The 22,931-nt window shown below is 40.0% G+C and overlaps 1 protein-coding gene across 2 annotated transcripts in view; it reads right to left on the minus strand.

Moving 5' to 3' along the window:
• The window catches only part of COL25A1 (collagen type XXV alpha 1 chain), a 496,532-nt gene that overhangs the window by 210,194 nt on the left and 263,407 nt on the right, over positions 1-22,931 (minus strand). For both annotated transcript variants that reach the window (XM_023219885.3, XM_023219886.3), the window contains one exon: positions 4,818-4,835. In XM_023219885.3, the coding sequence (XP_023075653.1) occupies positions 4,818-4,835 (18 nt within the window). The remainder of the gene's footprint in view (positions 1-4,817; positions 4,836-22,931) is intronic.

Consider the following 22,931-nt stretch of genomic DNA (forward strand, 5'->3'; position numbering starts at 1 on the left):
GAATCACAATATGAATATGGTTTCTTTTCCCAGCCTAATCCACAAAAGCCTATTCTTAAAAGTACCTAAAAGAGATCCCCATTGTTCAATAGAAACAGACCATTATTAGTAATAGGGTCTTAATGAAAAATCCATTGAAAGTCAGAAGTGTAGATTTTCAGTGGCAGTAGGCTGGCTAAGAAGAGTTTGAATGGCATGGCCATGACCCAGGCAGGGGTGGGAAATGTGGATTTAAGGATTGGCTAAGGAAGAATTTGTTTGTAGAAACCTTGCACAGATGATAAGCGCTCTTCATTAACTAGTTGCAAAAGAAGACGGGGAGTGAAAGAAGAAGTTTAGGCAATGTCCATACCCTTCCATTTTCCCACAGCTAACAGCATGTGCTAGGGAGACCCAGAGCTGGAGAGGAACAGAATTATCAGGCCACTCAGTTATACTGAATTGTATATACATAAATAACATAAAACAAGTTTTGACATTTTAGGTGAGAAATCTTATAAAATCAAAGAAATCAAAAGGGTTGACATTTTAAGAAAAAAGTAGGTATCATTTTGAGTCAACAAAAAGAAGAGGAAAAAAGAAAAACACAAAATTTCAAGTTCCTGTTACTAGACATATACTGTATGTGAAAAGGATAATTTTCAGTGAGCCAAGTAAACAGAACATGGAAATTTTAAGAAAAATTGGATCAAATAAACGAAAGCTTTCAACAACTTAAAAACCCATAACAACTTTCTAATTTTTTTTTTTTGAGTCTCACTCTGTTTCTCAGGCTGGACTGCAGTGGAGTTATCTTGCCTCACTGCAACCTCCATCTCAGGTTCAAGCGGTTCTCCTGCCTCAGCCTCCCTAGTAGCTAGGATTACAGGTGTGCACCACCACACCCAGCTGATTTTTTTGTGTGTATTTTTAGGAGAGACGGAGTTTACCATTTTGACCAGGCTGGTCTCAAACACCTGACCTCAAGTGATCCGCCTGCCTCAGCCTCCCAAAGTGTTGGGATTATAGGTGTAAGCCACCATGTTCACCCTCTAATTTGGGTTTTAAATGCATATTGCTCATCAATACACTGTATGTATTTACCTTATAGATCTATGCTAAACAGATTTAATGTACAGTTTATATAAATTTACTCAAAGAAAAAGGTTCACAGTAAGGTGTTAATGTAAGATATAATTGTATAAAATACAAAAACTCTGCTGCACATATTTATAATCAAATCTACTACATGTATCATTTCTAAGTGCTCATATTTATGATAGTTAAATTTTGTTTTGTGGTTGAGAGCCTATTTAAGGAACAGAAAACCAAACATCGCATGTTCTCATTTATAAGTGGCAACTGATTGATGAGAACACATGGACTCATTGTCCGGAGCAACACATATTGGGCACCTGTGGGGGCTTGAAAGAAGAAACAGCATTGGAAAGAATAGCTAATGAATTCTGGGCTTAATACCTGGGTGATCAGATGATCTGTGCTGTAAACCACCATGGCACACGTTTACCTGTGTAACAAACCTGCACATCCTGCATATGTAACCCTGAACTTAAAATAAAAGTTAAAAAAAATAAATAAAACTCATTTTGCTGAAGAGTAATTTTTTAAAAGTCAGTTTAAGGTCCATGGTTTTTATAAAAGAAAATTTCCCAAGAGCAGAACAGGGGTTAGGAAAGTAACACATTACAATAGGTAATGGGGAAAACAAAATATACAGATGGATAAGAGCCTATACAAAATTCATCTGTAATTTAAAGAGTATCAGAGAAAAGCTAATGACCATCAAGCACCAAATGCAAAACTTCATGAAGAGCTATTTAATTTCAAATCTAACAATGGAAGTTTCTTTGGAAAAATATGATGATGATGTAGGCGTAAGAGGTAGGCCAGGCTTTTCCTTGGGTACACAACAACAACTCTTTGCTTCTTTTTTGTGCTGTGGAAAGATTATGTGAGGGTATGTATTGGCTTCTCATTTTCCCTCATACCTATTCTTCCTCAATTTATTGACTTCCTTTTACTGTGATGTGAGGAAGACATTTTAAACTAAATGATCATGAGATTTCACATCCACTAAAGGCAAACTGGTAGCCAAAACAAAGGAAACCAGAGCAGGTTTCGAATGGGACCATTTGAAAATGCTGGTTCCAACCTCCTTGCAAATTTTCAACATTTTCCAGCATAGGCAGTTAGGCAGACTATGTTTCTGCAGAGCCATAGTAAATATAGGACCTTATGTGAAGGTGTTCTGAAGTGTCATGATATACGTTCATCCTCAGCCACCATCATCCACGGTTTTTCTGGTCCTGTCCATTCTTGGTTTCCAATGTTAGTTTATGATCTTGGTTGGTTGTTTATTAACTGTGGCTGTATACTCAAGATTTACTATGACTGTTTTTCTTTTTACAGTTACTCTCTTTAGTATCTTATTAACTACTATGCATTTAATACTGCCTTTATATTTAATTTCCCAAGTCTTTCTATTTATATCTGAATTTTCTACTCTGTCTTGTCTATAAGACATGTGCACTTGGATGTTGTGGCACATGTAGGTGCCTGCCCACCACTACCTGCTCTAAGACAGTGCTGGAATACAGGTCCCATACGTCCCTATGGCTTCCTAAATTCCTTTCACAGCAGGCCAGGAGTGCTGAAAAGCCAGCACCCAGCTGCGACCCTCAACAGTAAAGGCAGGGAAATTAGTGGATAAATCCATCAACTTCCTTATCCCTCTCTGGGATGATTCTGCAACATGCTCTACACAGTCTCTCAAGATTCCTCAGCAGGACTGAGCCCCAATTGTCCACAGCAGTAATCTGCTAATTGAGGCACCCATTTTTTGGTGTTGTTGCCTTCCCTATGTCATTTCTCCACTCTCTCCTGATGCTTTCTAGGATCATCTCTCAAATAAATTATTTATGCTCAATTTCTTAAGAACTGCTTTGGGATGCAAGAAAGAAGGTACAGCTAAGACAGAGGTCCTATTAAAAATTAAAGTATGTTAAAAATTACGATCTCTCAAAATCAACTCTTCAACTTCTTTTATTATGGGCTGTCTCACCACCTTCTCTCAAGGGCTGAGCACTACAAAGTATGAGGGTTTTAGATACAGACTTCAGTTTAGCTCCCAGTTCATGGTGTTATTCATGTGACTAATTTATCTCTTCTGTTTCTGTATGTTTAGACACACACGTGCACGCACACACACACATACATACACATACACACGCACACGTAGGGTAATAATACTTTCCAAGGCTGTTGTAAGCATCAAATAAAAGAAAGCATGCAAGCTGAGTACAGTGGCTCATGCCTGTAATCTCAGCACTTTGGGAGGCAGGCCAAGGCGGGCAGATCACCCGAGGTCAGGAGTTCAAGACCAGCCTGGCCAACATGGTAAAACCCCATCTCCACTAAAAATACAAAAATTAGCAGGGTGTGGTGGCAGGTGCCTGTAATCCCAGCTACTTGGGTGGCTGAGGCAGGAGAATCGCTTGAACCCAGGAGGCGGAAGTTGCAGTGAGCCAAGATTGCACCATTGCACTCCAGCCTGGGTGACAGAGCAAGACTCCGTCTCAGGAAAAAAAAAAAAAAAGAGCAAAACAAAAACTCCCAAAAAACAAAAGAAACCATGCAAAACATCTTTTACTTTATCTTCATTCCATTATAATATGGTTATTTCAAATTTAGTAAACAAGCTATAACTTTCTCCTGTGGGTTTTATTCCATTAATAATTGCCTTGAACCAACATGGAATACAAGAGTGAAAATCACAAATGATGATATAGGTATTTTCAGATATCAATACAAATTAATTAAAAGTCAAACTTTCTCATAAGCTTGGTGTGAAAAGAACTTGTTTACTGAAGTATGTGGAATTTTTTGTTTCATTAGACATCTATATATAGAGATCATAAAAACCATAAATAATATTCTTGTGATCTGGTATGAGGTAGAGCACACAATAGATAATTCATGATATTGACTACAAAGCTATCATGAAAATGGCTTATTTGTGAAACAATCTAAGGCAGAAATAGCATTCAGTACATCAAGGGGAAAGCGATGGAAGATGAGTTCAGTAAATAATTATATTATTTATAGGCACTAGAGTATTAAAAGTAAAACATTAATGACTGCATTTTCTTCTCTATAGAATCCTATGGATTATAATTAGTATTGATATTGAATTTGTTGTTTGAATTTTTCGTACTGACTTTTCATTTCTGAAAACTCACTTCTTTTGTATTTCCATCTTCATACCACATTCCTCCCCTTCCTAAAATTTGCTTATTTTCTTCAATATGATTTAGGGCTCAATAAGATTTTCTGTTGACTGCATTCATGCTTAATTATAAATCATGTCTTTGGCAGTTGTTTCTAAATTAAAAATTCAATAACTGTCTATAATGAATCAAAAGTAGCTGGTAGGATCACAGTCTAAATAATGAGTCTGCAGAGATTCACAACATTATTAGTACATGATTAATCAGTACATAATGCAAACCAGTTCAGACTCGACTTTTATGTCATGCTGTCTTACATTAAAGCCCTGTGGCACTGTTTCAGATCAGTTAAGAGTTTTGCTTTATATGATAGTACATTGTTAAATCTGCCATCTGGCCCAACAGCTGATGTGGCTCACACAACCCTGAAGAGGCCCCAAGGGTTTACTCCTGGGAAAAATTTGGTCTACTGTGTGGTGTCGTGATTACCAGTTCATAGCTTTTTTATATCTTTGAAAAGATTTGCAGAAAGACCTCCACACTGGAAAAATTCTAAATTGAAAATAATTTGCCAGAAAAGAATTATCTTACCTGAGGACCAGGCTGACCCTGAAATTAAAAAGAAGAAGAAAAAGAAAAACAATTACAAAATTGTATCCTAAGTGAACATTTTCACTACCAAAACTGAAACTAGTTCTGGAAATATTTACAAATATTTCTGAAGATAATACCCTAACTACTGATAAATATCACTTGTGGCTCTAAAAAAATCATATCACATCCTACTAGTTTTACTTTATGCGATTTATCTAAAATCTGATATTATAGTCTATTTAACTCCAAAATGACTCCAGGGTTTTGGCATGCTCTAAAATTTAATAGGAAAAAGAGAAGGTAAAAGGAATACCATACCTAGTATTATCGTGATGAAGGGGTTACTTAAAGGAAGAGTCTTCCAGGACAGGCTATGAGCCCAAACTATGAGCTCATAGCACAGACTGTGAGCTACATATTCAAACATGACAGAGTTACATTTAAAAAAAATAAATGCAGATACTTTAGTGTTAGAGCTCATCAAGTCTTTTAATTTCTCATTATTTCAATAACATTTTAAGTTAATTTAAAAAATAAACCTTTATCTTTTACTTTGCATAACTGAGCCTAAGGACATTTTAAAAGGATATGAGAGGTCTTTGGATCATGCATCCTAACTCTTCATACAGTCAATAGATTACGTGACCTCTGTCCAATCTAATTTATTTTAAATGTCATTTTCTTGTTTAAGCTGATCAAAAATTTCAAAGCAGTATAACTGTAAATGCCTCTAGCTAAAGATCAATCACCTGTGAATAAAAGTATGGATTACATATCACCTTCTTATAATCTCCAACTGGATTTTGTATCAGATGAGATTAAAGAAAATGTTCACACTGAGTTAAGAAATCTTAAAAAGTAAATAGATAATGTGCAGTCTCATTGTCTCAGCTGTGTGGCACCAAGTATCACACAGAAAAGTGTGGAGCTAATACAGTTCCCAGAGAAGGCCCGGGAACTGTCTCTCTTAGCCTCTCTCCAGGATTGCAATTTCCTAAGGTACTTGTTCTCTAACTCACTGGGTATAGAACAGATGATTTCCAAGAACTCTGCCTGAAAATGTAGCTGGCAGGTCAAACTAGGAAGGAGAGCCAAACCAAGTCACTGCAGATGTTACTCTCCCCAATCCTCTACTCTCCAGTGGTGGAAAGAGAGAGAAAGAGAATAACATTTATTAATTCCTTACCAAGTACCAGGCACTTTTGGATATGCTATTCCATTTATTCCTCATAAGTACCCTGAATTTTTCAGATGGAGAAACTGAGGCTCAGAGAAATAAGCTAAAGGCTACAACTTATACAAATGTATAGAAAAGCCAGAGTTTAAATCCAAATCTGATTACAAGGTTTATGCATTTTCCACCAGGTCATTCTGCCTTTCAGCCTAGAAGTTTAAGCTGACAGTTATATACAGACTTGTTCAGATCAACTATGGTACAAGAGCATTCTTCAAGTGGGTAACACTCTAAACTTCCCAGCCACTCCAGGGCTGCCACAGCATGAATCTTGGCTTCCAGAAGCATACCTAGGACCAGTAGGCACTCCTACCTGCAACTGATACATATACAGAAGCCAGTTCAGCAAAGCTTCTTGAGGGTAATAGCTCTAAAATCAGCACTAAACATGTAACTATGGATCTTTCCAGATCCATGTACTGGGTGAAATTACAAACATGTGGTCACTCTTGTGCACTCTTCCCCTGCCCTGTCCCCCACCAACTCCCCTCAGCTCTAAGCTTTTGGTCTTTCTGATGTTTTGAACTAATGCAAACTCAGAAATGTGAACATGTGGCCAGGCGTGGTGGCTCATGGCTGTAATCGCAGCACTTTGGGAGGCCGAGGTGGTTGGGTCACTTGAGGTCAGGGGTTTGAGACGAGCCTGGAAAACATGGTGAAACCCTGTCTCTACTAAAAATACAAAAATTAGCTGGGCGTGGTAGCACGCACCTGTACTTCCACCTACTCTGGAGGCTGAGGTGAGAGAATCACTCAAGCCTGGGGGGCAGAGGTTGTAGTGAGCTGAGATTGTGCCACTGTACTCCAGTCTGGATTATAGAGTGACATTTTGTCTCCAAAAAAAAAAAAAGCATGAACATGAATATTTTATAGAATCCCAGAATATATTACATCTCTTATATGTGTTATGTGAAACTTAAAATGCAGGATTCTGTAAAACCAGGAAGAATTTCTTCAAACGAAAATTTGTTTAGTATAGTGATATTTTCAGACTCCTGTGGTTGTTCTACAAGTGACAGACTTTTCCTGTCCATCTTTAATATGTCGCATTCCTGCCATTACATTGACCAAATGATGTGGCACGATGTGTGCATACACTTATATGCTATTATATAAAATATATATTGCATTATGGATTTCATCTTAGTGATAGAACAAACAGCCATAAATGACTGTTTACTACTAAAAACTGACATCGATATAGGCATTGGAAAGTTTATAGCACTAAAGGAACTCAGATTACTCTAATGTGTAATACGAATTTCAGGGATGTATGGTGTGTGTGTTGGGGGAGGGAACATGAAAAGGAGAGAAAAGAGGAAGTGGTTGATAGAGAAGCTTCCCACAGAAACAAAGCATACAATGTAACAAATTCAGTAACTCTGATCTAAAACTTGGAATACACAACACAGGCCTTACCACTCTTCTAGGAGATTCCAGGACTGCCTACGCCAGGTCCTCTCACTCACTAGGATGTAACAATCTATTCACTAGCAGACACCTAAAATACCTGCAAAAAGACAATCTGACAGCGCACGTCTTGCAGTCATCATAATAGAGCCATCTGGCAAAACCAGGGCCATGATCAGAGGGGAGGTTTCTGGGGATATGGTAATGGTATCTGCTCTGAGCAGGAGCCGTGGAATAGAGGGAGAGCAGGAGAGTGCCTCAGAAACTTCGTAGTGACTGACAGCATGTGGTGATAAAGACTGCCCCAGACTAATCAAAAAGAAACACCTCAGAATTTCCTTAAGCTGCTTCTGAGTAGTTTGATTAATACAAATATTTTCATTCATTACTGACTATTTTTCTAGTTAATTGTAATTTAAAGGTAGTGACCACTATTGATAATTAACTGGGAAGGTTAACTTTCTCTAAAGGACACCCTGAATGAGTAGTTATAAATTACGATTTATAATTTATAACTACTGTAAGTTGCCTTTTTAAAAACAGAATTCCTGAAAAGATCGTTTTTCCCGAGCAAATCACCAAAATGCTTCATAAATAAAAACCTGAATCTATTAAACGCAAAAGCCATGCCAAGTGAAACAGTTAAGTCACAGACATACTGAAGTCAGGAACATACATGAGAAAGTGGAGAATACTGAGTGCTCCGGGTCACTGACTCACTGTATATCAACAGTTAAATGCAATGCTCTCAGGGCAACTTAGGTACCAGCAAAAAGAAGAAGAAACAGCAGGAGGAGCTGATCTTAAAAACTGGTAATGAGAACAGCAAAGTGGAAAACAACCAGCCAGTAGCTGATGTTTTACAGGAAAGTATTCAAAGGAGGTTGAAAGTTTGGGGATGCAAGTAAGCCACAATGGAACATGATAAACGAGATGACCTGTCACAGAAGTATGCATTACTTTAGGCAACTAAAGAGCAATATTAACTATTCTTTTTTAGACTGTTGTTGATGGCAGCAGCGGGCCATCTGGAGTGGCTGCTGTGAAGATGCTGGCTGCAGCAGAGGAGGTGCAGCCAGGACTGTGTGCTCCATGAAGCCAGCGGGGGCAGGAACAGGCAGGATCACTGCCCCCTACTGAGTTGGTGGGACGGGTGCCCTGCAGTTCTGGGGGCAGCTGCAGCTGCCCAGTCATGGCTCCAGACCCTGGCATTACCTGCATTTAGGGAACCTGGGAAGCCCCTCCTGCCCCTGTAGACTTAGAAGTGCCTGCTCCCACTCTCTGGCCTCTCCCCACTTCCAGTGCCTGCTCCAGGGTGGAGCAAAGTTGTGGCTGAGCCCAGACACTGTCACAACCAAGCTGAGTGTCTGCATGATCAGGGCGGTGCTGATATAGCAGCCCCCCACTGCCTCAGCCACCTCCAGACTTTAAGTGCCAATGAGAACAGAATGGAGGCCAGTGGGGCTAAGGGCAGCGCAGTGCAGGCCTGCAGGTGCCCCTTGGCATGAACAGCCAAGGTGCCATGGAAGACATGTTGATGATGGTGCGAGGCAGATAGGTTCCTAGGCAGAAAGGGGTGGGTCCCTGGTGAAACCCCTCCTTCAAGCCAAGAAAGGCCTGAAGCCTGGGGACCAGACTGCCAGTTCCGGGTCCAGGCCTGCCCATGGCTGCCCATGGATTAATCAGCACACACTTTCTTCCTTCTGAAGCCCATAAAAACCCCAGACTCAGACGGACTCACACGGACATGGGGACTACCACCTGCAGAAAGGAGCCACCACTCTGGGTCTCCTCTCTGCTGAGAGCTGGACACTCATCAGGATGACCTGCCTGCAGAAAGGAGCTACCCACTTTGGGTCTCCTGAGAGCTGTTCTGTTGCTTAATAAGTCTCCTTTCTGTCCTGCTCATCCTCCAGTTGTCCATGTACCTCATTCTTCCTGAATGTGGGAAAAGAACTCGAGACCCACCAAATGGCAAGACTGAAAGAGCTGTAACACAGAGTTTAAACACCTGCCCCTCACTCGCCATGCTGCGAGCATCAGGAAAAAAAGAAGAGCAGTGGCCCTTCAGGGAGCCCAGACCTAGGGCCTCCCTGAGCCAGGGCTGTGACTCCCTCTTTGGGGCTTTGTGGTTTCCGGTGTCTCCAAGTTTCTGGGTGCCACCACATTCCCCTTGCCCAGACGTGGGTGCCCGCAGCAGAAGCCACTTGCAGTGCATCTTATCCAGCCACAGGCTTGCATGGAGCTGGCACCTGTGACAGCACCTGCAGCTGCCCGCCCCACTGCAGCAGCCAGTGCACCTGGCTGTGTGCAGTGGCTGGACCCTGCACTCATTCACACACCCTTCACGATTTGGTGTCTGGCTCACCCTTGGCATGTGTAGGACCCAGGCCGGTAGCACAAGCCAAGCACAGCCTGCCAGGCCAAATGGGCAGAATGAGCCCAGTGGGTCTGAACAAAACTCAAGCAAAGGCGCCACTGGCCACAACAGTTTCCAGCTGGAAAAGTGACACCCAAGGGATCCTGTGACATTGTCACAATTATAGTTGCTAGTAAGTGCTAACACAATTCTCTGAATTGACAAACTCATTTGGATCTCTGACTGAGGCAATTAGTTTCACTACATGGTACTTTTTTTATACATCATAAATCTGTGTCTTTCCTTTTCAGATAGGACAAAGGCTGCTCTCCCATTTAATACACTCACAGATAGGCACAGAAAGGTTGTAGTTTTAAAGTACAATATTATTTTGAAATATTGATTAGGATAACAGATTCACATACATCTTTACTGTGATCAATTTTAAATTCAAAATGTCCATCTACAAAAACTCGAGGAAATACTAGTATTGTTCATGCAACTCTAAAAGGTACTACCTCTGTTTCAAGATAATTAGAAAGAAATTGCCTCAATAACTCAGAAACTCATCATTAAGAAACCCAAGCTTGATTATTACTTTTATTTTAGTATACTCATATTTGGATGTTTTTATTATCTTCAATTGTTGGATTCCTTGCCATCTAAAACAATCATTTGAAATGTTTACTATAATTTCATTATCTTTAAAATTCTCAAATTCACACACTGAGATGTCAAGTTTATTTTTCTTTTCAGGTGAAAGGAAAAGCACCTGTAAAATAAGACCTGTAGTAGGCATCCAGATAAAACTTTAGAACCACCTCAAAAAAACTCTGAGTAGCTGCAGGATTGTTCTGGTGGCAGGAGGTCTTGAGGGCCAATAGCAGTCCTGTCATGGAACCCTCTCCTGGTCCCTGATCCCATCCTCTTTCTTTTATTTTGAGATGGAGTTTTGCTCTTGTTTCCCAGGCTGGAGTGTAATGCTGCAATCTCAGCTCACTGCAACCTCCACCTCCCATGTTCCAGCAATTCTCCTGCCTCAGCCTCCCAAGTAGCTGGGATTATAGGCATGCACCACCACTCCCAGGTAATTTTTTGTATTTAGTAGAGATGGGGTTTCACCATGTTCGTTAGACTGGTCTCAAACTCCTGACCTCAGGTAATCCACCCACCTCGGCCTCCCAAAGTGCTGGGATTATAAGCGTGAGCCACTGTGCCCGGTCCTGTCCTCTCAATGGGACCCTTAGCCTTACAAGAGTTGCAGTTTGACCTACAGTCTGTGCCAGTTAGTGGAACAGATGTATTCTACACTTGTGAATATATTTGCATTTTCTTCTCCAATATCTCAGACCCCAAGCTATAAGGTACATCTGAAACAATTGTTGAACTGCTGAAAGGTGAGCCTATTTTGACTAGCCCAAAGAGGGTAGACAATAATATTTTTAAAGAACCAGTAGAATGGTTACTCTCCTTACATTACAGTGGTATATTTTCAAAATGTAAGTTCTCAATCCAATATTCCAGAAAGTATTCTCTTGGCTTCTGTTCACTGCAGAATAAATGCATCAATGTTGAAAAGGAAGTCTTATTGTATTAGTCCATTTTCACACTGCTATAAAGACATACCCAAGTGTGATGGTTAATTTGGAGTGTCAACTTGACTGGATTGAGGGATACAAAGTATTCATCCTGGCTGTCTCTGTGTGGGTGTTGCCAAAAGAGAGTAACATTTAAGTCAGTGGGCTGGGGAAGGCAGATCCACCCTTAATCCGGTGGATACAATCTAATTAGCTTCCAGTGAACAAAAAGCAGGTAGAAAAACATGAAAAAGAGAAATCGGCCTAGTCTCCTGCACTGGATGCTTCCTGCCCTCAAATATCAGACTCCAAGTTCTTCAGTTTGGGGACTGAGACTGGCTCTCCTTGCTCCTCAGCTTGCAGACAGTGTGACCTTGTGATCATGTAAGTTAATATTTAATAAACTCATATATATATCCTATTAGTTCTGTTCCAGATCCCGATATACCAAGATTGGGTAATTTATAAAGAAAAAAGGTTTAATTAGTTCACAGTTCCACATAGCTTGGGAGGCCTCAGGAAACTTACAATCATGGTAGAAGGTGAAGCAGGCACATCGCACATGGTGGCAGGCAAGAGAGAGTGAGCAAGAGCAGGGAAAACTGCCTCACAAAACCATTGACTCTCATGAGAACTCATTCAGTATCATGAGAACAACACAGGGGAAACTGCCCCCATAATGCAGTTACCTCCCACCTGGTCCCTCCCTTGACATGTGGGGATTATGGGGATTACAACTGGAGATGAGGTTTGGGTGGGGACACACAGCCAAACCATATAATGCACACTCAATGGAATTTTATTCAGATAATAAAGAAAACTGAGGCAGCGAAAGGCCAGAGGAGCCTATGTGTACACCTACCAATACAAAAGAGAAGCATGAAAGTTCCATCTTGAAGAAAAATTACTTTCTAGTTTGATTTGGTCTCCATATCCAATTAACATGAAAATATTATATCAAATTACTTTGTAGATTATGCTCTGTAAGTGTTGCATGGAGTTTTAAAATAGGTTATATATCTGATTCCAACACTTTATTTCATTCAAATTTAGATAAAGCATCAACTAATTTTTAAAAATAATTAATATGCAAATGATATACTAGAGAGAAGCAATTGAAAGCATAAAGCATTATGGATTATGTATATTAATTTTAAAGTGGCTTTGCAAAGACTGCATAATCTCCCAATGTCTACAAGCTGCTCTTGCCTCCAAGGATTCTTATACACTTGACTGAGATAAACATTATTCATAATTTATATTGCCTGTTGTGCTATCCTACAGTATAGATATTAAAAATTCTGCAAGTTAGCTGCAGTCAAATAATATTACTTAAACAATAATCTTTCAATTTAAGGTTTTCTTTTGGAAAACAATTCTCAATGGTTTTAACGCTGGAAAGCTAAAGCCATATTCTACTCCAGAGGAAAATAAGTGGCTCATCTAAAACCTGATGGCTATTTATTTTTAAAAAATTTGAAAGAGACAGAGAGTAAGAATGAGCATGGAGATTATTATGGGGGGTTCAATATAAAAAAAAGATTCAAAACTTGGAAGATTTCTTCCATGATATTTGCTTTTCATAAATATATAATTGTATTTAAAAATCTACTCATGTTTAAACAGGTCAACAAGTTGTCACATTAATTTTAAAATATTATATTTTCTAACACAATACCATATTTATTTTTTCTCTCTTATGACTAACATGTTCATATGTGGAACATAAGTAAAAAATTTTATCACATGCATTTTTGTTATAAAAATTTTACATACAGAACATAAAAAAGATAAAGACTCATTCATTAATTTGCATTATTAAATTTTATTGGATACCTAATATTCTATTGAGGTTTATTCAGATTTTTACTATTATAAATAACGGTTATGTCATTCTATATACAGATGGTCCTCAACTTATGATGGTTCAGTTTACAACTTTTTGACTTCACAATGGTGCAGTCACAATACGCATTCAGTAGAAGTTTTTGAATTTTGCTCTTTTCCCAGGTTAGTGATACCTGGTGCAATACTCTCTTGATGTTGGGCAGCAGCAGCATGCCGCAGCTCCCAGTCAGCCACTCAGTCACATAGGTAAACAACTAATACTCTACTGTGTGCTACATTGCTGGCATGCTTTGGATATTGTGTTTTGTATTTTTGTGTCCTACCATGTCTGCAAAACACTCATCCATCTCCTGTTTCTGGTGAGAAGAAGAGGAAGGCAATTACTCTTAAGATGAAACTCAAGATAACTGCCCAGTATGAAGCCGCAAGCCAGTAATGGACATTGCAAAAGAGTTCGGATTTTCATGATCCACGATATCAACCATCTTAAAGGGTAAGATGTGAATCAGTGAGGCAGTGAAATCGTCAGCATTGGTTAAATCCACTATCATCACAAAGAAAAGAGTTGGGCTGATTGATAATATGGAAAAATTACTTGTCATGTGGATGGAAAACCAGATACAGAGGTGCATACTACTTAGCCTACTGATGATTTAGGCTAGGGTAAGAAGTCTGTTCTATAAGGTCAAAGAGTATACCAATGATCCTACATATATACAAATGTTTATAGCAAGACACGGCGAGTTCCAACACTTCAAAATGCATCATAATTTTCATAATATGAAGATCTGTGGTGAGACAGCAAGTGCCGATATTGAAGGTACCAAAGCTTTTGGGAAGAGCTGCGTAGGGTAAGTGTGGATGAGAAGTGTTTACCAGCACAAATATTTAAAGTCAATGAAATGAGCTTATTCTGAAAGTGTACACCAGAGCATATATACATTCACCAAGAGTCCAATGTCAGGGTCTACGGCATTCAAAGGCTGTGTAACACTGCTTTGGGGTGTTACAGGAAAGGCTTTAATTTGAGGTGGAAATGTTGCTTTGGGGTGGAAGTGTTGCAGGGTTCAAATTAAAGCCTTTCCTAATCTACCACTCAGAGAACCCAAGAGCATTCAAGAATGTGAGCAACCATACACCATAAAGAAAAAGCCTGGATATCAGCATTGTTTGAAGACTGGTTTTTGAACTGTTTTATTCCACAGGCAAGAGAATATTGTAGGAAAAACAACATTCCATTCAAGATTCTTCTAATCTTAGACAATGCTCCAGGGCTTCCACAGAATATCGGTGACATGCATCTTGATGTAAATGTTGTGAATCTGCTGCTGAACACAAATGCTTTCATTCAACCCATGCACCAAGGCACAAGAGCTGCGTTCAAAGCACATTGATACGCCAGACGTTTGCGCAGGCTGTTGGAGTGACTAAATCTGGCTGCATTCTTAATTCTATCCAGAACATCGCTGCAACAAGGGAAGAAGTCACACGGCAATGCATGAATGGCATTTTGAAGAAAGTTTTGAAGACATATGTGAACACATTCAAAGGCTTTAACAAAGATTCTGCTGTTGATGAAAGAGTAACAAGATACTAGTGCTTAGAAAATCACTAGAATTGGACATTGATAAAGAGAAAATTTATGAGCTTGTTGGCATTGAGGCTGAAGAACTTTCCAACAAGGAGCTGACTGAACTGGAGGAAGAAAGAAGTAAAGAAGTTGAGGCAGAGAAAGCAGAAGTGATGTCCAAGGCACCAAGAAAGTTCACAGCAAAGAAACTGGCAGAAATATTTGCTACTACTATTAGCAATGGCTTTTGGAAGTCAGAGAAACAGCTGTCAATTACAGGAGATTCACAAGTGCTGATGGCAGATACAGGATGCTCTTGTTTGCGATAAAGAGAAATATATGATGAAAAGAAGAAATAAACCATATCGTCAAAAATTGCTATCTTCTGGAAGAACACTGTGCCTGCTAAACCATCAACAAGTGTCAATGCCCTTCTACCCGCTATTCTCAAGCCTCTCAGAAGAAAGAGAGATTGATAACCCTGTTGCTGCAGCATCTCCATCACCCAGCAATTATTTTTAGTTCAATGCTTCAAACGTTCTTCACCAGCAGGCATTCTTCTGTGTATGTTACTTCATGGTGAGTACCTATACAACCATCCTGTTTTTCACTTTCAGTATGGTATTCAATAAATTACATGAGATAGCCAACACTTTATTATAAAATAGGCTTTGCATTAGATGATTTTACCCTACTGTAGGCTAATGTAAGCGTTCTGAGAAGATTTAAAGTAGGCTAGGCTAAACTATGATGGGCAGTAGGTTAGGTGTATTAAATGCATTTTCTACTTACAACATTTTCAACTTACTCTGGGTTTATTGGGACATAACCCCAACATAAATTGAGGAGCATCTGTAAATATCTGACTATATTTCTGATTGTTTCTTTATAACACTAAAAATGCAGTGTTATTCCAATTATTAAGTTTATATATATTTACATATTATGTTTATTTATATTGTAGTATACAAAACATAGGTTATATATTTTCTAGGATATAATTTTTGCATATATACATATTTATTCAGACATAGTTAGAAATCAATCTAAAGAAAGAAAGAGAAGGAAAAGAAAGAGATGAAGAGGGAGAGAGGAAGAAAGAAAACATGTACAAAAATAGTGGTTACCTATGGATGATAGGATTATAAGTAAACATTTTAATTATTTTAGTTTTTAATGCTTCTCTAAATTTTACTAGCCCCATCTCTTGATTACAAAAATATATTGTCACATGATAACTAATTAACTGCAGAAAACTTTTAAACTCGTAAGTTGTGGGCCGGGCGCGGTGGCTCAAGCCTGTAATCCCAGCACTTTGGGAGGCCGAGACGGGTGGATCACGAGGTCAGGAGATTGAGACCATCCTGGCTAACACGGTGAAACCCCGTCTCTACTAAAAAAAAAATACAAAAGACTAGCCGGGCGAGGTGGCGGGCGCCTGTAGTCCCAGCTACTCGGGAGGCTGAGGCAGGAGAATGGCGTAAACCCGGAAGGCGGAGCTTGCAGTGAGCTGAGATCCGGCCACTGCACTCCAGCCTGGGCGACAGAGCGAGACACTGTCTCAAAAAAAAAAAAAAAAATTTCCGTATTAGTCATTTACTCAAAGATCTAGGTCAATGATTTTGAATTTCAGTTTCTAACTTTCTCCCAATTCAGGGTGTTTTTAATTACTTGGAAGAATGTTGCAAAATGCTTAAGATATGCTCTCAAAAATTCAGTAAGTAAGGGTTTTAAATGTACCTTTCTGTATGCCACATATCACTTGAAAGTAGGAGTAGATAAAGGGGCAGGAGAGTTATACAGTTAAATACCAACGAGAACAGGTCATGGCTCCACATCAACTGGGGATCCCTGCCAGGCATAGAGTTCCTTGGATCCTTTGCTGTTTTGCAAACCAAAATATATGGGTTGTAATTTAACTGCATTATGTTACGGAGTTGTATAAATAACTTACACTTTTGACTATAAATGTTTGTCAAGTGTCTAAAACATCATGCTTATCCAAGCCTTTTCACCAGCCAGTATGGAATCAGGATTGGTAATCAAGGTGTAAGTAAGTGATCAGTTTTATAGACATGTTTAGTAGGATACAATAAACAAATATGGAATACTTCTGAAAAGAGACCTGCTCAGCTTCCATTGCTTTAAAAACACATACCCAGGCAATTTTTACTGCCCTACCAATTTTTATTACACTGTATATATTGAGTAATTTGGTTTCTGCTATGTTTAATAACATTCTTAATGTGTGCTATTTTGATTGCTCCAGATAAATACTGGAAGCCAATTTATAAACATCTTTCAGTCTGATTAAATTTATATGTGCCCAATTCTGATTTTCCAAATATTGTGCACAAAGATGGACTTGACAGTGCTCTCAGCAGCTGTCCTAGATGTTCTGCATTAATAAATGCATGCTAGCAGATTTCTAATACCCAGAGAGTCAATTAATCTATAATGCGTGAGTCACATCATCCTTACTGCTTCACTAAGGCAGAATCCTAAAAATGAAGCCTGTTTTAAGATGAGGGAGGAGAGGCTCTGCAAGCTGACAAGCTTATGTTCTTGAGGGACCCAGATGTTTGTGGCTGAATCGTAATAGCTACCACTTACTGACCACTACACAACATGAAGAGCTTTACAAATGACATCTCTCTTTGTTACAATAACCCTGCAAATTAGGGGTCATTTCTACCATTTTGCAGTTGAACAAACCAAGTTTCAGAAAGGTTAAGTAACGTTTCCTTAGTCAAACAGCTTCTAAAAAGGAAGTTCAAACTATGAACATGGGTTTATTTGACTTGGACCCTTTTGAGCTCTCACTTGTGTCATGCTGGTTGCCCATGGGCTTGGGCGAGATTAGCCAGAGAAAGAAAGTAGCAGTGATTCTTAGCCCTCTTAGGAACTGGATAAAAGCTACAGCTGCCGTAGTTAGAAATATCCACATATAAAACACTTTGTGCGCGCACACACACACACACAGACTCTTAAGTTAGTTAGTGGATGCTCTAGGAAATAATTCACCTGGGTTCAGAACCCCTGACTAGGGGTAATGTAATGTAAACATTTCAGGAGCAGGCAAGGAAAAGTGTTCCAAAATGGAAACTGAGGATGAAAAAACCCTAAAAACAATGGCAACAAAAGTAGAGTTACAGAAATCAAGATTGGAAAGAATTTCAAGAAGGGAAATTGATTAAAACGAGTCCATTGCATTTAACAAGTAGAAAGTTGGAATTTGTACTGTAATTGATTGAGCAGTGAGGCGAGCAAATTAAGACAAGAATAAGCTCCATAGATGGCAAGCAGGTGTTATATGAAGTGTCAACTCTGGTTATTAACAACTGCCTGGAATAACATATTTAGAAAGTTTGGAGGCCAGTTATAGACTTTGGAAAAGGGTGTGGGATTGATAGGGAATGTCTACAGACAGCAATAATGGAAAACATGTGTGCCGACGATTTGCTAGCCTGAATAGACAGCTCTTTTTAGTAACTGTGCATGAAGAGAAGAAAAGAAATAGGAGAGTAGCTAAAAGGTATATAGGGTTAAGGAAAAGTTTTCTTGCTTGTTTTTGTGATAAGGTGAGAGGTACTTGAAAATGTTTACAAATGGACAGGACATAGAGAAAAGAAATGGTTTGCAGAGCAGTATCAGCATGCAACAGAACACAAAAGGAAGTGGAGTCAGAGAAGAATGCAGAGAAAAAACACCATCTTGTATAAGATGAGAAGAAAGAGAGAATAAATACAGATCAATTTGCTGTACAGAGGCAGAAAATGGACATATTCCATTCCTTAAATCTCAGAGGACTCTGAAATAGAAGTCTGCTAGGGATGGGGCAGGTGTGAGAGGAATAAAATTGATTATTTATTCATTCGCATAATATTTATTGAGCACCTACAGTGTGCAGGCATTCTTCGGGTACTAGGAATATACTAAATATGGTAGCTGAAACAAAGCCCCGCTATCACTTTTGTGGGGGAAGCAGGCTTTAAGAGAATGTTTATGAATAACGTGGTAGCGATAAGGACTCAGCAGGAAAGCACATGAGGACAAGAAGGCTAGAGAACAACTCAATGGGAGGGTGCTATTTTACAGGGTAGTCATGGGAGGCCTTGAACGGAAAAAAGCAGGAAAAACAAACAGCAAGTGGTAATGCTCTGTAAGATGGAGATATGCTTAGTGTGTCCAGCAACTGACAGTGTGTCTGGACTAGAGTGAGTGACGAAAAAGAGTAAGGAGTAAACTTACAGAGAGGGAGGGAGCAGATTAGACAGGACTTTGCAGGTCATGATAAGAACTTGTCTGGATGAAATAGGAGGTCATGGCAAGGAGGTTCTGCACAGAGAAAGGGCACAATCTGAATTATATTTGAAAAGGATCATGTCCATTATGAGGAAAAGGCAGTAGAAAGGCAGGGGTATATACAAGGAGAGATGTCAGGGGGCTTTTGTAACATTCTAAGTGAAAGATAAAGGATGGGATGGGCCAGGGTAATAGCAACCAAGGAGGTAAAAAGTGGTCAGTTTCTGGTGCAAGACTTGCAGATAGATTGAACGTGGGGTGTGAGAAAAAATAGGAGTGACAAATGATTCGAAAGGTTGACCAGAGCAATTAGAGCAGTGGAGTTGCTCTTTAGTGATGTGTGGAAGATTTAGAAGAGGAGCAGCTTTGGAGAGTAAGGGTGGAATTCCAGCATTTGATTTTGAACATGTTAAGTTTGACATTTCTAGGAGATATCCGTGTGCAAACATTGAATAGATAGTTGGATATACAAGTCCAAAATTCAGAGAGTTCAGACTGGAGATACACATTTGGGAGACCTTTGACATATAGATAATAGTTAAAGCCATGAGATTATATGAGATCGCCTAATGAGGCAATGTAAATAAGGAAGAAAAAAGGTCTAAGTTCTGAGCCATCAGGCATTTCAAAATTCATTTATTCATTCATTCATTCGTTTATTGAGACAGGGTCTCGCTTTGTCACCCAGACCAGAGTGCAGTGGTGCAATCAGAGCTCACTGCAGTCTCACACTCCTCCCAGGTCAGTCTCCCCAGTAGCTAGGACTACAGCCATGTACCAACATACTCAGCTAATTTTCTATTTTTTTGTAGACAGGTTCTTGCTATGCTTCCCAGGCTGGTCTAGAACTCCTGGGCTCAAGCAATCCTCCTGTCTTGGCCTCCCAGTGTGCTGGGATTACAAGCATGAGCCACCATGCCCTGCCCATTCCAACATGTAGAAACCATGAAGAAGAAAAAGGGGCCAGGCCTGGTGGCTCATGTCTGTAATTCCAGCATTTTGGGAGGCAAAGGTGGGTGGATCACAAGGTCAAGTGATCGAGACCATTCCGGCCAACAGGGTGAAACCCCATCTCTACTAAAAATACAAAAATTAGCTGGGCATGGAGGCGCACGCCTGTAGTTCCAGCTGCTTGGGAGGCTGAGGCAGGAGAATCACTTGAACCAAGGAGGCAGAGGTTGCAGGGGGCCGAGACTGTACCACAGCTCTCCAGCCTGGCAACAGAGCAAGACTCCATCAGAAAGAAGGGAAGGGAAGAGGAGGGGAGGGGAGGGGAGGGGAGGCAAGGGGGAGGAAGGAAGAAAGAAAGAAAGGGGACTAGCTAGGAGATAAACAAGGAACGTATCTCAAGAAGAGACCAATTCACTGTGTCGAATGTGGTCCAACAAAGTTGGAACTGAATTCTGACCACTAAATTTGTCATAGTAAAGGTAACTAGTGTACTTAAGAAGAATGTTTTCAGCACAGTGGTATCGATGGAGGCCATGTTAGATTAGAGAGAGTGGGAAAACAATATTTGATGAGTGTGGGCAACTCTTTGCAGAGTTGCATTGTAAAAGGGAGTGGGAGCCATAAGAAATGGAACAGCATCTGGGAAACATATGGGGTCAGGGAAGTTTCTTTTTAAGGACAAAAGATATTATGGCATAATTCTATGCTAATGAAATTATCCAGAAGAGAGGAAAAATCAATGACACAAGAGGGAGGCAATTCCTAAGTTTTAAATTGCACACCATTCTGAGTAGCAGGATGAAATCTCATGCCATCCCACTCCATCCCGCCCAATACATGAATCACCTCTTTGTCTAATGTAACTATGCTGTATACACCACCTGCAGAAGGTCAATAGTAGCCTAATGCTATGTCAACAATGCCTACACCATTCACCTCACTTCCTCTCACCATGTAGGCATTCTGTCATCTCACATCATTACAGGAAGAGCAAGTACAGCACAATAAAATATGTTGAGAGACCACATTTATACAACTTTTATGGTAGTATGTAGTTACAATTGTCTATTTTATTATTGTTGTTAATCTCTTACTTTGGCTAATTTATAAGTTAGACTTTATATAGGTGTGTGTGTAGTATGTGTGTATACATATTTATAGGAAGAAACATAGTATGTATAGGATTTGGTGCTATCTGCAGTTTGAGGCATCCACTGAGGGTCCTGGAACATATCCCCTTGGACAAGAAGGAACTACTATGTAAAAATAATATAGATAATATTGTCTATATTTATTCAATAAGAACTTAAAAACTCAGATATACAGAGTACTCATACAAATTTGTAATTTCCTGTCTACAATAATCTTAATTTCCTTATAATTCTTAGACATTATTGTCTTTATATATTATTCATGATGAGCTATTACAGAATTTATTCTGAAAACAGGAAATCAGAGGCATCCAGGCACCTCATAGATAAAGAACCTACATCTACTCCCTGCTTTAAATATTTTCCTTGCACAGCTGATACCTGCTATGGACATTAATACACCCTTTCTCCATATCTCCTGCTCCTCAGAGTTCGGATGCTCTATCCTTTACTTCCTCAGGATGAAAATAGATGGTCAAGCCTCATGAACAGGTCAGTTGAGACACAAGCAGCAGAAGGCAGGTCAGAGTATCACATCCCTCCAGAGAGGTGGTGCCTGGGTCATCATTTCCCAGAAGGCAACAAGATAGATAGGCTATGAAAGAAATAGCAACAGAAGGAAGAAGCTGCTGCCAGACTCCCCACCCCTCTGGTCTTTAGAATTCATGAATCCCCACACCTGAACTATAAGAGAGGCAGCTACCCCATCATTCCCATCCTACACTCCACCATTGGGCACACTTTGCCTCAGCACTGGCCACACAGTTCAAGTGGAATAGCCTGTAGTGCATCTGCAGAGAAGACAGGCAGGGTCAAGGAATGAGCTGGGCTTTGGGTGATAGGTCTAGGAGGAGGAAGGGAACCATCAAAGACCCACACCACGAACTCAGTAGTTGTGAAGACAAAAGAGGATTATGTCTGTGAAAGACCCTTGAATAAGTGGCTAATGTAGTGAATTACCAATGTTGCAAAGACTCTGCCAAGATTCATGTAGACTCTCTGGTCTGTATGGGAGTTTTGAGGTAGGTCAAAGGCCTGTGTAGTCATTCTTCTTCACATCAACATGGACATATTAAAGTCAGGCTTCCATGTGTACCACAGTGCAATGCCTGTTAAAATTTTTTAAAAGGGTAAAACTTCATTGTGTTGTTGTGTTGTTGTTGTTGTTGTTTTGCGTCTCGCTCTGTCACCCGAGCTGGAGTGCAGTGGCGCCATCACAGCTCACTGTAACCTCCATCTCCTTGGCTCAAGTGATCCTCCCACCTCAGCCTCCTGAGTAGCTGGGTTCACACGCCTGGCTAATGTTTTGTATTTGTTTGTAGAGACAGAGTTTCGCCATATTGCCGAGGCTGGTCTTGAACTGGGCTCAAGTGATCCATCTGCCTCAGCCTCCCAAAGTATTGGGACTATAGGGATGAGCCACTGTACCTGGCCAAAACTCCATTTTATGCAGTGTGTATCAGGATAACTACTATGCAGAACTGTTTTCTTATGCCAAGCAACTTTCAGTAACTATATGCCATATATTACAGTGTTATAATACCTGTCGCCCAGGCTGGAGTGCCAGTGGCGCGATGTCGCCTCACTGCAAGCTCCACCTCCCGGGTTCACACCATTCTCCTGCCTCAGCCTCCCGAGTAGCTGGAACTACAGGCGCCCGCCACCACGCCCGGCTAATTTTGGTTTTGTATTTTTAGTAGAGATGC

Source organism: Piliocolobus tephrosceles, chromosome 3, assembly GCF_002776525.5.
Source record: "Piliocolobus tephrosceles isolate RC106 chromosome 3, ASM277652v3, whole genome shotgun sequence".
Taxonomy (NCBI): Eukaryota; Metazoa; Chordata; class Mammalia; order Primates; family Cercopithecidae; genus Piliocolobus; species Piliocolobus tephrosceles.